The 17,482-nt window shown below is 42.1% G+C and overlaps 1 protein-coding gene across 1 annotated transcript in view; it reads right to left on the reverse strand.

Annotated features, from left to right (window-relative positions):
• The window catches only part of CDC16 (cell division cycle 16), a 61,731-nt gene that overhangs the window by 34,777 nt on the left and 9,472 nt on the right, over positions 1–17,482 (reverse strand). Inside the window, 6 exon segments of the mRNA XM_068114041.2 lie at positions 1,882–2,007; positions 2,498–2,571; positions 3,493–3,542; positions 5,769–5,848; positions 12,263–12,396; positions 12,794–12,888. Of these exon segments, the coding sequence (XP_067970142.2) occupies positions 1,882–2,007; positions 2,498–2,571; positions 3,493–3,542; positions 5,769–5,848; positions 12,263–12,396; positions 12,794–12,888 (559 nt within the window).

The following is a 17,482-nucleotide window of genomic DNA, read 5'->3' on the forward strand; positions in this document are numbered from 1 at the left end:
GAGGTGCCACACTGTACCACATAAGCTACCCAACCATAGTCATTACTCCGTGTGCACAAAGGGGAAAGTAGGGTTAAACAATTGGTGCACTTTGTCTGTGTCTATCTGGCTGGCGTACGCGCACACACACACACGCGCGCACGAACAGACACACACATCAATTTTGTCCGTACTGTACAGACAAATATGGTATTTGAGATTTCCTCTGCTTTCATGCAGTGTCTTTTTTCATTTACATATCTGCTTACACATTCCATCACTGTCTACATGTTCCACTGTCGAAATGACCACAGTAGCAAGCACACGTGGCAAAGTGAGACACCTCATGCCCGATAAAGGGTTAACTGAATGACTTTGCTCGGTGGACATTGGAGATGCATGATCCAGCCGAATAAATTAGAAAAAAAGGTGAAGCATGACTGATACACTTGGAGAAATTATAAACGTCGCAATCCTTTATCTTTTCTTTTCTCTCCAAAAACAAAACTTTTTTTTATAGAACCTCTCATTGTTCTCTGGGAAGAAATTCTGGCAGACTTGCATTCTATTAAAATATTAATCTTCACTTTTAACCTGGAGGCCATCTTAGATAAAGCATCCATTCATGATGGCGTCACACTATTGGCATTGCTCAACAAAGGCCGAGGATCTTTCATTTAAAGATCTGCTTACCCTGCCTATCAGTGTCTACATGTTCCAAAAAGGCCTACAGGGATCAAGTGTCTACACATGCAAAGCACATAGAGAAGTAATGCTCCGAGTGTGCTGAGAGGCTTACTCAAAATAGCATGCCTTACGTCCCAACCCGGTGAGTTTTGGGACAAATAAAGGAGACATCTTGAGGGGGGAGGGAGGGGCATCGATTTATTATGAATGCGAGTGGAGGCAAGGACATGTGCTTGAAAACCAGGAATAAATAATCTACAATTTTGAGTCCTTTCATGCACCTGGTGCACATCCTCGAAAATAAAACAAAAACCTGGTTTAGATGACATTGATCTCATTAGCATAGCGTGTCCATTTGTTTTGTGTACCCCGGTTTAGAATAGGTACACCGTATCCCTGCGTGTCGTAAGAGGCGACTCAAATGGTTGGCGTCAGGAAGGGCATCCGGCCATAAAAACATTGCCTCAAAAATAGAACCATGACAATTTGGAGAAGATTGTCATGGGGACCACAAGGCTAACCCCTGCTCTTGCAGGGAAAATGGCCTTAAAATGCCTGTTGTTGTTGTCCATTTGTTTTATACCTCTCCCACCCCTCACCTCCCCTCTTTCCATGCCCCAACCCATCAAACCCCCTCCCTCCCACAGATCTCCCGATGTCTCTGTTCTCTACTATTGTACTTATGTGCTTCCCTCTCTCTCCCCATCTTGTCTCCCGCTCCCTTTATTATATGTTTTATGTGTCTGTTTATGTTTTTTGGGATAAATGTTATCTCTTCCACGAGCCTCGATGTTGTATACAAAAATAAATAAATAAAAATAATAATAATATCCATTTTGGTATCGTTGGAGTGTCTGTTTGGGTCAGCTTCGATGCTATTATGCAGTATAAACATTTTCTAATCAAGAATAGCGCCCCACTGGCAGAATCGAGGTCACAGATGCTCTGGAAATCCATTGACATATCCATAAATCTAATGTCTGTTCACAGCCATTCGCATATCAACACTTCCAAACATATTGAGGGTAGTTTGTTGGCAACAGCACTACAAACACCAAATGACGACACTCTCTTTTGGAAACTCACAGACAGGAAGGTTTTTTTTTTTTAAGTTTCATACTTTTAAGTCATATAATAATGATAATAATAATAATTTATTCGGATTATCATTTCCTAGTTGATTTCACTCAAACAAAACATTTCCACCAAGCTCACCCCTTCATTAGCTGAGCAGATGTGAAATATGCTGCCATGGCCTGGTCATGCTCTCCTTCCACGGCAAATGAATGTCCATATGCTATCCAAGCAGGCCCAAACATGCGGTTTAATGTTGTCGCTTTGCTGGAAAGGGATGCAGTTGGGAAGGTTGGATAGGGGACAACAGTATAAGAAAAAAAGAAAAAAGCAGGTGAAAATAACATTTTCTAATACAATGATACAATGCACATAGAATGCACCTTTATAGGCCATTTTTCCCTGCAGGGCAGGGGTTGGCCTTTTTTGGGCACCGTGGTCCCCTTTTTGAAGCAATGTTTTATGGCCGGATGCCCTTCCTGCCACCAACTCTGTTAGTCGACTCTTGCGACACAGAGGGAATTACCAGTGAACTGGTACTCAATTTGCCGACCTCGGAAGGATGACAGACTGAGTCAACCCCCCTGGCGTTAATTTAGCGATGGACCAGGATTCGAACCCAGGATCCTAGGATCCCAAGCCGGCACCCTAACCACTAAGCCAACACCAGGCTCAATGATACAATACACATATTAGACATAAATGAGCAACTGTACAAACTTAAACAGCTGTTTAACACAAGGAAAACATGAGGTACCTAAGGTATCGCCGAGCATGTTCATGTTTCTGTCCAACCAGAAGGTAGTAACAGCCAACTGCAAACCAGGATACCTGCACAGAGGCAGAGAACAAATTGAAAAGAGGCAGAGGACACTGAATACCTCCGGCAGGTTGAACACTTTACGTTTTGTGTCCCACCGATTGGCCGGATCTACATCCAGATCTGAACAAAAATCGAAATTGGCTTGTTCTTGTCACCTACCCAAGTCATCCACCATGTTTCGTCATAACCAGTCAACAAGTTTTTGAAATATCACACTATAAATCGTTTTTGGCTCTACCTCTCAAAAGGTGAAGAATCAGGTTTTTTTAAATCCACCCAAAAAATCATCTATCTGGATCCGGATCTTCACCAAAATATAATCAATTCGTCCATGTCATACACCCAACTTGTCCACCTAATTTTGCCTGAATCCATCCATAACCTTTTGAGATATCCTGCTCACAGACAAACAGGGGTGAAAACTTAACCTAGGTAGCAGCGGAAATTATTCTGTACCGTACTGCAAACTTGTTTCTGCTCAAAGAAAATACATCAGAAGATTTTCCATTACAGTCTACAAAGGGTTCATAAACTCGACGTCCAATTCTTCGACCACTATCCCATTTACGACATTATAAAGGATTCTGAATTTTTTTAATTAAAAATTAATAATATAATTTATTTTTAATGCTGTGCCATTGAAAGTTAATTACCTTTTCCAACTTTAAGTTACCATTCCGATATGACATCATAGAGTATGGAATAAGGATGCCTCAAGTTTCATCGCATTAACATACATTGGCCACAGCACCTTTCACAATATCGCAAAACATGCATAGTAATCAAGTTGCGAATGAGATCAAATCGTGAAAAACCTCACAAGCAGTGACTCAAATAAGGGTAGACCTTACCCCAAGTCGCTTAAAGTGACAAAAACAAGCAAACAAACAAAACAAAAAAAACCTCCACCAGTGAGATACAAGTATTACCGGATTATTAGGATAAAGATCAACAAGCTTGTGCGCCAGGTAGAAGATCTCTGAAAAGCAAAAAAGGAAACCACCATTAGTAGACGATTCAAAAACCCTTTACAAAGTCAATTCACCCTATAGTGGGGGATCTGCCCAATGTACAAAACTCTATGTAGTGTCAGATGTTGACCCAACGGGTATAAAAACTTTATCATCTGCCATGATAAAGCACATTTTACCAACTTCAGCAAACCTTTCAAGAGAGGTAACAAATGCAGAAAGGTTTTGGGGGACATCAAGTACACCATGGAAGTTTTACTCAGCTTTTCTGATCAAACAAGTCATAAAAAACATTTAAAAGAAATACAAAAGGATGTAGGGATGCTACTCCTAAAAGTATGGAAACAAGGTAAGGATGATCATAAGAAATGATCACGTGAAACCATCCCTACATCTTTCTGTGATAATGGTTGTCCCGAGAAAAAACAATGTTATATCGATTTAAAAAAAAAAACGCGCACGCACGCACGTACACACACACACACACACACACACACACACACACACACACACACACACACACACACACACACACACACACACACACACACACACACACACACACACACACACACACACACACACACACACACACACACACACACACACACACACACACACACACACAGTCTTTTCTAGGGACAAAAGCATGTATCTCAGAAACCGCTTACCCCATCAATGCAAAACTTTACAAATGTCATCCAACACCATTGTTGCATATAGTTTGAAAATGATGATGTCGTATGTCATGTGGTTTGGCAGCCATGTTGGATAGAAAAACGAACATTATCCGATGAACACAAAACTTCACAAACGTAATTCCCTACCCATGCATATGCAGAATGTACATTTTTGATGTCATATGTAACGTGGTTTGGCAGTCATAGTAGATTGAAAGCCGGTATTTAAAAAAAACCCTTCTCCGAAACCGCTTCACCGATCAATGTCAAACCTCTCATGTCTGGTAAAAATGTGATACTTAAGAAAAGCTGAAGGGATTTAAATCAAATTGTTTATTTTTAGGATAGTCAACGAGGCCATATACACATTGTCACGGGCAGGGATTACGCTGAGGTTTATTGGCAACGCAGTCGCATTTGTCTAGTTTTTAAATGAGTACTCGGCATTTATATTACTAGGGCGTGCCCGTACTATATATATATCTAAAATTATATCCCCCCCCCTCTATTTACATGAAATGGTTTGGTCCATTTGCAAAGCCAAAGCGAACGGCTTGCGAGTACGGTGACAATCCCCCCCCTCTATTTACATGAAATGGTTTGGTCCAAAGCGAACGGCTTGCGAGTACGGTGACAATCCCCCCCCTCTATTTACATGAAATGGTTTGGTCCAAAGCGAACGGCTTGCGAGTACGGTGACAATCCCCCCCCTCTATTTACATGAAATGGTTTGGTCCAAAGCGAACGGCTTGCGGAGTTTGGTAAAGAAATCGCCATAGCGTGCACAAACGCGCAGGAAAGCGAAAGAATCGCAAATTAGTTTTAATTAGTTTTAAAACATAGTTTAACGCCAACATAGCGGCAACATAGTTTGCCAACGTGAAATAAATGAATACGCTCTCAAATGTGCCGTCCGAGGCAGAGTCTGTTCGCCACGTTCGGCACACGTGATAGCTCGCTGCTCTCTGATTGGTTGAATCGTTTTTTGGACATAGCTCGGTAACTACTTCTCCGATTAATATGAAACCTTGAAAAGGCACATCCTCAGGTCCCCAGCAATATACCTGGCAAGTTTAAAGTATATCGGACCCGTGGTTGTCGAGAAATAGCGGTCACAGACACACAGACACACAGACATACACACAGACATACAGAGATTACTGGAATTATAGATAGATTATCGCTGGGTTTTAATGCAGTTAGGTGGCTAAATAAATTAGCATAAGCTATACACAGTAATGCAGTTCAGCTCTTTTTAATTTTTTTATTTCTTTCCACTATGTTTTGAGGTTAATGGAGGTGGGGGTGAGGAGGGCTCTACTACTCTCATGTCCCGGGCCCTGTTAAACATAAATCCGGCTCTGATGGGAGTAGTGGGAGAATGAAAAATGCAAGAACCAAAGTATTGCAAAAGGGTGTGGGGAAAATGGGGGGGGAGGGGAAGAGGGGAAGAAGGCAGGAAGGAGGAACAAACAAAACAAAAAATAACGATGGAATGGGGCTGTGAAAAAAAGTTACCAGCCAAATTAAATATTACATGGGTGCAAGACATACCAATCTTATTAAACAGCTCCACAAGTGTGCCCACGTGAATTGGCAAACAAGCAGCATTGAATGGGTCTTCTTTCAAAATCCTACAGGATGCACATAGGCACACAAGAGGAACACACCACATTGTTTGCCATCATTATACAACGCTCAGTGCAAGGTTTCAATTAAATCGGTACATGGCACGTTGATACAACACATGGCACGGTAGTGTGCTCGCCTTCTGCTTCTAGGTTGAAAGCTCACCAAATCCGAATACAATAAAAATTAAAAATTTTATAACAAGCATTCTGAGTATTGCGCTGCAATACATGTCCCCTACCGGCAGTCTGTCGTCCGGAAAACTGTTGGGGAATTACCAAGGGTTATTTATCCACAGGTTCTGAATCGTTCCCAATCGCTAATTACCTCAGGACGGGCTCACATGTGATTCGTACTCGGGACTTCGATTTATACACCTTGCAGACAGGTCAGCAGAAGCACGAGAAAATAAGTTGTTGATAAAGAACCTTTCGAGTCGCTAAATATCAGCAATTTACTATATTTTCCGGTTCACGATCAATGATCGATGTGTATATATATATGTTGCTCGGCTTGGTTCCGCCCCTCCGGAAAGCACGCGCTGTGTCGCGCTGTTGACGTTCGCGAGACGAGGCTGAGGGCGCGCGGTGCGGCTTGAGGAGAACTCCAGAATAAACAAGAGATATCCATTTAAAAAAAATATATTTTCGCTTAATTAACGATATCTGCCAAACCACGCGCCCTATCGCAAATTCCAAAAGGACATTTTAGTAGATCGACATGCTGAACAGATCTGTGAAGTTTCCCCTTGATTGGATCAAAAATGAGGGAGGAGCTCGGTTTTAAAGGTTCATGCTTAAAAACGTCATAACTTTGAAACCATGTGACGCATGACGTCATGCTCGCTGACTTTTTTGTTCGTCATGGGTATGCGATCCTGCCTGCAAAGTTTGGCCTCGATCTGTTCAGCCGTTGCAGAGAAAAAGGGGTTTTCGTGTTTTCACGAAAAACAATATGGCGGCTGAACCACGTGACCTGTGACGTCATAATTACCATTAAAATATTCTACAGACCGAGTCCCTCATATGGTGAAAATTTGATCTCAATCGGTCCAATTATTGCAGAGAAAATCTTTTTTAATTTAAAGGAAATTAAAACTTAAAATGGCACATTCATCATCAGAATTATCAGAATTCCCAAAGTTCAAAGTGCCATAACTTTGTCAAAAATGATCGAAACGTCGTGAAATTCGAACTTGATCTGTAACGTATCATGAGGAAACCATGTGCCAAGTTTGAAATCATTAGCATTAAGCGTTTAGAAAAAAAAGTCCGGAAAACTGTTCTTTGCGTGACGGACTGACAGACTGACGGACGGAGGGACGGCGTGCAAACCTATAGTCCCCTCCGGTGTACACTGGTAGGGGACTAATAAAGTGGCATGTTAAACAACCGTGTCTGCCATTATGACAGATGGCAGACCGATTTTGGAGACATTGAACCGGCTGTATGGTCTTCCTAGCTACTCGTAAGTCTTCGTAGCCTTATTACTTTGTGACAAGGATCTCCAAGCACAAGTAGTGTAGCAGCATAGCAAACCTGTTGTGCATTTTGTGATACAAGCACCAAATTTGGCACAAATGTACATTAATATGTTGCGAACATTTTCAGATATTGGGCCACTTGAAATTCCGTAATTTTTTTTTTCAAATTTTTTCAAATTTCGTAATTTCAAATTTTTCGGGTGACACCGTCACAATTTCGGTCTTCGAGGCCGGCCGATATAGTGGGGCGGCTTAGCCCAAATATTCAAAAGAATTGTGCATTTTGTGATACAAGCACCAAATTTGGCACAAATGTACATTAATATGTTGCGAACATTGTGTGGTCAGCAATGAAGACGAGAGTCTGAATTACATGTATGCAAAAGACCTTGTGAACCAGTGAAGCAAATACACGGGTAAGCATGAATTAAATCTAGGGCATGATATAATTTCCATGATGTTTACCTCTACACTCAATGGTGGAAGGAGGTAATGTTTTGATCCCAGCTTGTCTGTATGTCTGTTTGTCAGTTAGTCCACAAAATTCCAGACAAAGCTTGTAGTAGTGGTAGTTGTAGTGGTAGTGGTGATAACAGAAATTGTTATATAGAACTGAACTTATATTATTATTATATGCAGAAAATAACTTCATTTCTATATGCCCTGCAGTGGACAGGTTAATTGGTTTATGCACTGAAGGGGTCACCCTGGTGTGCACTGCTGTGTTCTGCCTCACTGAGTTGTTCAGGTATGATGTACTCAGCACAAGCTTCCGGTCGGCCCGGAGGTGGGGGTGCGGGGCCTGTCACGGAACGTCAAAACAAACGGCCTGCCGGGGCCGCCCAAAAGTCGGGCGTGAGGGGCGCGTCCACTAATGGAACGCCTCTCGCTTCCCAGATCGAGGGCCACGTGGTCAGGAGAACCTCGTCCCTTCCGGTCACACTTTGCCTATCGGCCGGCCTCGAAGACCGAAATTGTGACGGTGTCACCCGAAAAATTTGAAATTACGAAATTTGAAAAAATTTGAAAAAAAAAATTACGGAATTTCAAGTGGCCCAATATCTGAAAATGTTCGCAACATATTAATGTACATTTGTGCCAAATTTAGTGCTTGTTTCACAAAATGCACAATTCTTTTGAATATTTGGGCTAAGCCGCCCCACTAAAGGTAATGAAATGAGAAGTATAAAATCTAGATTCTTGATCAACAAAATTCCCTCAAATCACTTAGGTTAGGTTGTACGGAGGTTACGTCCGATCGAGATCAACCCGATGATGACTTAGGTTATTACAAGAAAATGACTCAAATCAAGCTAAACAAGTATCACTTGTGCGATACATTGTAACACTACGTATTATTGCATGGGCAATCTCAATTTGAACATTGTCATATTATTGACAAATTAGAATGCAGCCTTTGAACATAACTATCAGCAAATAAAAGCCTATATACATTTTGAAACTTTTTTGCATCTCTTCGATGCAAACAAAATATGTGCAACGTTCAGTTGAACAACTTTATGCATTGATTAACTTTTCAACTGTACATGTTTTTTTTAGCCACGTGACATCACCCAGTGAGCTGATTGGCTAGAAACAGTGCTCTATACTTGGAAGCCTGTTCACAACTACCAAAAACTACACAAAACTGAATAAACTTTTGCAACGTTTTGTTGCATAACTTATTATCGCATGCACAAAGCAAAACGTGGATTTATCAATTGCTTCACTCCGATTGGTCTGTCTGCCTATCTATCTAGAGACGTCAGTCTATGATCGAGGAACTACTCAATTTCAATTTTGAATTATATATTTTGAACACAAGAACACAAATCGGAACATGAACCGGCAGCAGCACTTTGGCTCCAAATATGGCAACTTGTATGGAGTCTCGTTCCGATCGCGCATGCGCACAGAGTGGTAGGTTTCAGTCTGTCTGTCTGTCTGTCAGTCAGACAAAATTAAAAAAAACATAGGGGCAATACCCCTGGTGCTCACCTGGTAGAATAAACAGTATACTGCACGACTAAGGGTATTTTAAACCAATTTCAATGGTTGCTGGAAGACAGGGCAGCATGTAGAATCATACTAACATAATCATAAGACTTTAAACAAAGAAAGAAAAAAATACCGATATTGGGGGGCAACCCCTCCTCCCCCAAACCCCGACTTTTTTATGCCGTGAACAAACTTTAGTCACAACACAACAAATACCCTTTGTGCCAAATTTGGTCGCAATCCCTTTAGCGGTTTCGGAGAAGAAGTTTCAAGTGATTATGGACTGACGGACAGACTGACTGACTGACAATCCGGCTTCGCATAAGCTCCCCTGAACTTTGTTCCAGGTGAGCTAACAAGAGGGAGAATTGCTTTGCAATTCATGTCCCATACTGGTCCCAATGAATGTTCTTGTTCCAAGCACTCAGCAATTGTGAGCCATATACAGCAGGCCAAATTGTTTAAGGTATGCGAAGCTACAGAATAAGTCCTATCATAATAAAGCCATACACCAAGTTTCTGTTGGTTTTTTGTTTTTTGTAAGGAGGAAAAGTCTGGAAAACCAACGAATGTATAATATGAGATATTTTCTAAGTACAAAAAGGCCATAACTCCGTAAAAAATTAGTGAAACTCCCCAAATCTCAAACTTGTTCTACAACTTATTATAATAAAGCTATGTACCAAGTTTCAGTTGCATATATGTTAAAGGGTATGAGAAAAAAAGTCTGGAAAACCACAGGTTTACCACAGGCCAAGACACGCATGGACAGCAAACCAAGGGTCTCCTCCAGTGAAACTGGTAGGGGGCTAATAATTAAAACCATGAAACTTACTGTTTTAGGGATGTCATAAAGGACACAAACAACAGGTGAGAATAACTAATTTAACTTGTCAAGTAAGGTGGTGTAAAAGACGGTAGGTACATCAACGGTGGTAAACTTCCGATTTTTTTTTCTAAAGCCTTTAAATAACCTTTATTTCAATTTATTATTAGTATTGCTATTATTATTTATATATTTTATTTATACATACACGACATTTAATAGGTGTAGAAAAGATCATGGCTTTGGATGGGGGTGATGAACAGCTATCTTGACAGAAGGAGCAGAACCTGAGATGGTGGTGAACAGCTATCTTGAAGACACAGAGGGAAGTATTGTATCAAAGAGGTGTGGAAGGTGGTTCCACAGGCAGGAAAAGAGGGAATAAATGAGTGGAGGTGAGCAGTGGTTCTGGATTAAAGCAGTATCACAAGGAGGGGGTTGCTACCTCCAGCAGATAATTGGGGGGAAAGGGGTAGGGTAGCAGGTTTTCCTCTAGGATTTTTCTGTATTTTGCTCCATCCATTTTCCCTTCTATCCTGACAAGTGCCCCATTCCCTGCTGATGAGAAGCATCCCCATAACATGATGCTGCCACCATCATGCTTCAGAGTAGGGATGGTGTTTTTTGGGTGATGTGCTGTGTTGGGTTGGGTTGGGTTTGTGCCAAACAACGTTTTGCATTTAGGCCAAAAAGTTCCCCTCTTGGTTTCGTCAGACCATAAAAGTCTTTGCCACATGGCTTCCGAATGCCCGGAGTGGTTTTTTTGCATACCTCAAATGGGATTCAAGGTAGGCTTTTTGAGTAAGGGCTTCCTTCTGCCACCCTACCGTACTGGCCAGACTTGTGCAGTGCTTGGGATATCGTTGTCACATGCACACAGTAACCAGTCTTTGCCATAAAGGCCTGTGGCTCTTTCAAAGTTGCCATTGGCCTCTTAGGGGCCTCTCTGATTAGTCTTCTCCTTGCTTGGTCATCCAGTTTTGAGGGACGGCCTGATCTAGGCAGGGTCTTAGTGGTACCATATGCCTTCCACTTCTTAATGATTGTCTTGACTGACTCCAAGGGATATTCAAGGCCTTTGAAATATTTTTATACCCATCCCCTGATCTGTGCCTTTCCACATCTTTATCCCAGAGGTCTTTTGAAAGCTCATTGGTGCTCATGGCTGAGGTTTGCACTATCATTGAAAATGAAATGCCCTACCTAGCAGAGGAAACCTACAGAAACAGCCGATTTCATTCTGAAATAATCAAAATCACATTAATTTAACACAGGTGGAGGCCAATTAACTTGGTGTGTGATTTTGAAGGTGGTTGGTTACACCTGAGCTAATTTACAATTGCTATTGCAAGGAGGGGGGAGTGGGCACTTATCCAACCAAGATATTCTAGCCTTGTATTTTTAATTAATTTCCTGAAATTTGTAGAATTTGTTTTTCACTTGGAAGCTGTGGGTTACCATGTGTAAATGAAAGGTAGAAAAAGTCTGATTTAATGCAATTTAACTGGTGAATTTTGAAAGGGGGTGTAGACTTTCCATAGGCACTGTACAGTGCCTTCAAAAAGTATTCACAGTTCACACCCCTTGACTGGTTTAATACTTGTAGAAATTAGATATTTCTGTATTTCATTATATATTTTTGTGTAACTTTCTGCAAGAAAAATTCCACTATGCCATTTGGAGTATTATGTGTCATCAGTGACAAAAAAGTCTCAATTTAATCCATTTTAAATTCATACTAACATATCAAAATGTGAAAAAGTCAAGGGAGTGTGGATACTTTCTGAAGGCACCGTAGATCGTGCTCGGAAATGCAAAGCTAGAGTTGAAAAAAGACCCTTCCCACATCCTTTTTCTGAAGACTGAGTGGGGCAAGGTGTTCTATGAACACTCCAGTTAATTTTTTGGTCGTTGTATAGTGTAAACATCCTATAAGAATGAAAAGGTTTGATTCAACCGAAAGAGCAAGTGACTGTTCGGGCCCAAAGAAGGTTACCGGTTGATAAGCTCAAAAAGAGCATGGTCTGAAGAGTGGAGTGAGCGAATGTTCAGGTCAAAGAGTGAGCGAATCAATGAAAACAACTATCAGCACTGCATTATATTCCACCATACTGTGATGTGATTTTGTAGCAGGATCTGAAGTCACAGTTGTAGTAATGTCGTTCGGCAGTAGCGACGCGCACATCCAGGTTGTTGCTGAGGCAAGTGAAGGACCCGGGCAAAGACACCTCCTGAGGCTTGTCATACTACAACAAGAATACACCGACAAGCCAACTATCCATAAACATCTCCTGTGAAAGATTGCTTCAGTATCCTGGGTTTCATATTATATTAGTACAGAGTTGCACTACATCATCTGCGTTTTAATTACACTCTCATTACATACTAGCAAAACTTATTAGCAAAACTTATTCCTATTGCTCAAGCACAACTCATTCAGTACTTTATACTAACGTTTTCCAACAATTCTCTATCTTTATACAAGAGTTTATATTGAAGAATAGAAGTGAAAAGCATTCAAAAAGGGCCATAGATCGAAAGAAAACAGCTTTAAACGTTTAGAGACATATTATATATGCAACGGTGATGATCCAAAGTGCAGCTATTTTGCAAATGAAATACTCCTCAACAGGTGCACCTTACCTTTTTGAGTTTGGTTTCGTAGAGAAATTGTACAAGTTTTGCCTCTTCTGATGAGCAGCGTAGGTTGAGGGGGAGGGAATTGAGTAGGTCATTCTCTGTGGTTGAAGAAGAGTAAAGCACATTGTGAGGGTATGACACAGGTAGCAACAGGTATTAACAGTATCAGGAGATTGAAAAAAAAAACAAATGAACACAATACTATAATATTTATAATAATTAATTATCGGTCTTTGCTGATAAATCTGGAACCATGAATTTGCAAGACTACTCAGTGACACTCCCACACTAATGACAGCTCTCACACACCTTCAGTGTTCATTTACAAGAGAGGTGCCGGCAATAAAGAAACCATCCAAAGATGTTCTTTTCACTCTTCAAAAGTCTTTTCTAGCATAAGACGCTACGAGCCAAAGTATGTACTGTACATACAAATCACTTCCTTCCGCAAAGACAGCGCACATCAGGATATACAAAATACAGCATGGGTCACCAATTTGAATACCCGCCAATTATTACATTACCAGCAATACATGTCATTTTGATTCGGCCATTTCAAATACACCAAGTTTCTTTTTTAACATTGAAGCTCATACTTCTAGTGTATAGCGTTGTTACCCTGTGCTCGCGAAAAGCAGGGTTAGGCATTCGGTTGCGTGCGTGTGCCATACGTATGCCGTGTCTGCATTAAAAAAATTCATTTTCTTGGCAACCGTTGGTCCAATTGACACAATTTTACCATAGAAGGGCCTCCACCTGTATAATTTTTTCATTCATACTTATGACGTCATAGGTCACGTGGAACAGACGCCATCTTGAAAAAACGTTACACCTCCATATCTCCCAAACCGCTCAATGGAAAAAATTGAAACATGGCTCATTGTCAAGTACTCAAAATGGGAAATAAGATATGTTGATCGTGATGTCATCAGTGCTTAATTATGACATCATAATTCGACAAGTACAACGCTTGATCTGATCAGTACGAGTAAAACAAAAATTCCACTGCAACTGTTAGTCGACAACAACAACATGCATTTTAAGGCCATTTTCCCTGCTAGAGCGGGGGTTAGCCTTGAGGTCTCCATGATAATCTTCTCCATTTTGCCCTATTTTCTGCATCTCTCCTTGTTAACCCTGTCAGGGAATAAATATTCTTATTGACAATATTGCTAGAATATATCTCAATGTGATCTTGTGTAAAGTGGAATATGTTTTACTTTACAAATGAGCCAAGAGCATAGGACAAGAGCAATATAATTCAAGACAGAATGTGTACCGCTCTTGGACTGCCATCTGTGTCTATCAATAGTTAGCCTGTGTTCCATAGATGGAGCACAGGCTGCAAATTCTCCCTCAGCAGGTCAGAGCATTTGACCTCTTGAACAGAAATAAGGTAGTGCTCTCAGTCTCCCAAACATAGAAAGCTGGCCAAAGAGCCAAATAAGGTTTTTGGATAAGGGAACCAGAGACGCTTGCAGGCTCTCATGTCCCAAGGGGAATTAACCTTTGGGGTGACCCTACATGCTCCGCAACATCAAAGGAGTTTGGGGCTTTAAAACCAAGAGAAAGTTGCGATTGGAGAGCAGAGAGAACTGGGAGAGTGACGGAGAAGCAGTGGACTGGGAGAGGGACTGAAGAGGAGTGAACAACTGAAGACCAGTTGACCTGATCAACCAACTGGAGACTGGTCAACAACTGAACGAGGTTCAACAAAAGACCTACAGAAGGAGCTACAGCCACGACCGGCAGACAACGTCATTAATATCTAATTAGTACATTTAGTAGAATACAGCAAAACTCTCAAAAGTGAATAAAACATTGATTTTGCTAAAACGAGTTTCTGGAAGTTTTAATAGTAGAACAGGAGTAGAAATTATTCCTCCACAACCCCCTTGCCCGCATTTCTTCTTCCACCATCTTTAGCCAAGTCTTTCTCGGTCTTCCCCATCCTCTACTTCCTTCTACATTCATTTCCATCACTCATCTCAACCAGTCACTTTCATCCTTCCTCTACACATGACCAAACCATCTCAACCTGTTCCTCTTCACAGCATCAATCACAGGCTCTATTCCCATCATCTTTCGCAATTCATCATTTGTCTTCCTCTCTCTCAACGACACTCCGCACATCCACCGAACCATTCGCATTTCCACCCTTTCCAGCCTTCGTTGCTGCTCTACATTCATGACCCATGTCTCGCTCCCATAAATCATAACACTTCTCACACATGCAGCATACACCTTTCCCTTCAGCTTCAACGACACTCCCCTCATCAGCACACCACTCAGTTCCCGAAACTTCTTCCATGCACATCTCACTCCAGCAACCGTTGCCGAGTCTGATCCACCTTCTCCATTCAGCATGTTTCCGAGGTAGCAAAATGTTTTCACACCTTCCAGCTTCATGCCATCTCCAAGATCCAACTCAACATTTCCTCCATCTGCAGCTCCCTCTGTGCACACCTTACATTTGAATGTAGCTGCCACACTGGTTAATGACCCTCTCAGACCACTGCATTTTTGATGAACCCACTCAGCGCACATTGTACATTGAATGGAGTTCACTCCGACACCCTTCCTGCACACAGCACATGGCCATTTCCCAGTTCTTTCCACCTCACCACATGCTTTAAGACTTGCCATCACCTTTGTCTTTCCGATATTCACCTTCAGACCTTTTGTCTCCATACATTCCTTCACTTGTTCATCTTTTCCTTCAGTCCATCCATACTTTCCGCAATCAACACCAGATCATCTGCATACAACAACTCCCACGGTAAACCCTCCTTTACGTTCTGAGCCAGCACCTCCATCACAGCTACAAATAGTAGTGGACTTAGTACCGACCCCTGATGCACTCCCACCTTCACCTCAAACTCACCACTGTTCCCGTCCTTCGTCCGTACAGCTGTGCGTACTCTTTTGTACATTGCCACCACAACTCTGATCAACCATTCCTCCACTCCTAACTTCCTCAATGCCCATGTCAATACTTTGTGTGGAACCCTATCGAATGCTTTCTCCAGATCAACAAACCCAGGGAAACAACTTCTTCCTCTTCTCCATGTACTTCTCCTGCAACTGCCTCACAATAAAAAGCACGTCTGTCATTCCTCTTCCTGGCATAAATCCAAACTGCATTTCGTCGATCTTCACCTTCTTCCTTATCTTCCTCTCCGATACCCTTTCCAATACCTTCATTCCATGCTCCAATAACTTTATCGCTCGGTATGAGCCACACTCCAGAGGGTCACCTTTCCCCTTGTATAGAGGGACGAGTGTACTCAGTTCCCAATCGACTGGAATGCGGCCTTCTTTCACCAACAGATTACAGATCTCTGTCATTCTCTTCACACCCCAACTTCCTGCTGCCTTCAACATATCTCCCACAACTCCCGTCGCCCCTCCCGCTTTTCTACTCTTCATTGCTTTTATCGCTTCCTCAACTTCCTTCTCAATTATCTTCTCTGCGGGTCCTAAAACTGGGTTACTCTCTATGTTGCCATCCCAGTCATTCTCTGTATTCAACAGCATTTCCATATATCTTTTCCATCTTCCTTTAATTCCATCTGGGTCCACAACGATTTGTCCCACTTCATCCTTCAAGCAACTCACCCCCATCACATCACACCTCTCTTTCACTATCTGCTTTGCAATCCTGAATACCGCTCTCTGACCCTTCCGAATCCAAGCGTTCTCCGAACATTTTCCTACATGCCTCCGGCGCCTTTGCTACCTCTTTCTTTGCAGCCTTCTTGGCCGCCTTATAACTTTCATGCTCTGCTTTTTCTGCTCCCGTACCCTTCGCCTTCTGCCACTCCTTGAACTTCTTCCTCTTCTCGTCAATCCTCTTTTCAACTTAGTCATCCCACCACCATGTTTCCGAATGCCTCGGTGGTCCTTTTGTCCATCCACATACCTCACCAACGGCTCCCAACAGACTATCTTTCATTGACATCCAACCACGTTCAAGCTCAACCACATCATCCTCTACGATACTCAGCCTCTCTTTTAATGCCTCCCTTACTGTCACCTCTTTCAACCTCCACACCTTCATTCTCGGTTGGTACTTCACCCGCCGAGCTCTCCTCACACCTTTCACCCTTATGTCGCAGACAACCAAGTGGTGCTGTGAAACAGCATCCTCCCCTGGGATCACCTTTGTGTCCCGGAGGTGCCCCCTATCTCGCCTACGCACCATCAGGTAGTCAACGGTTGTCGTCGACCCACCTGACGTGTATGTAACAAGCTTATTATCCCCTTTCTGGAACTGAGTATTACAAATCAACTCCATCAGCAAACTCCAAAATCCTTTCACCTTCTCCATTTCTCACACCATATCCGTAACCCCCATGAACTCCCTCAAAACCGTCCATACTCCTTCCCACATGTCCATTTAGGTCTCCTCCTACCACAACAACTTCCTCATCTTTCACGTTTTCCATCAGCTTCTCTATCGCACACCAGAACTTCTCCTTCTTTTCATCGTTCCGACCAACCTGCGGAGCATATCCCGAGATGACGTTCACCAAGAGTTTCCAATCATCATCAACCTGTCACTCACTCTCGTCACACTCACCACACTGTCTACAAACTCCTCAGAAAACAGGACACCAACATCATTCACGCCCTCAGGGCACCCTTGCCACACAGACTTGTATTTCTGTTCCTGCCTACCATTCACCATTC

Source organism: Myxine glutinosa, chromosome 4 (genome assembly GCF_964187855.1).
Source record: "Myxine glutinosa chromosome 4, kmMyxGlut1.1, whole genome shotgun sequence".
Lineage (NCBI taxonomy): Eukaryota > Metazoa > Chordata > Myxini > Myxiniformes > Myxinidae > Myxine > Myxine glutinosa.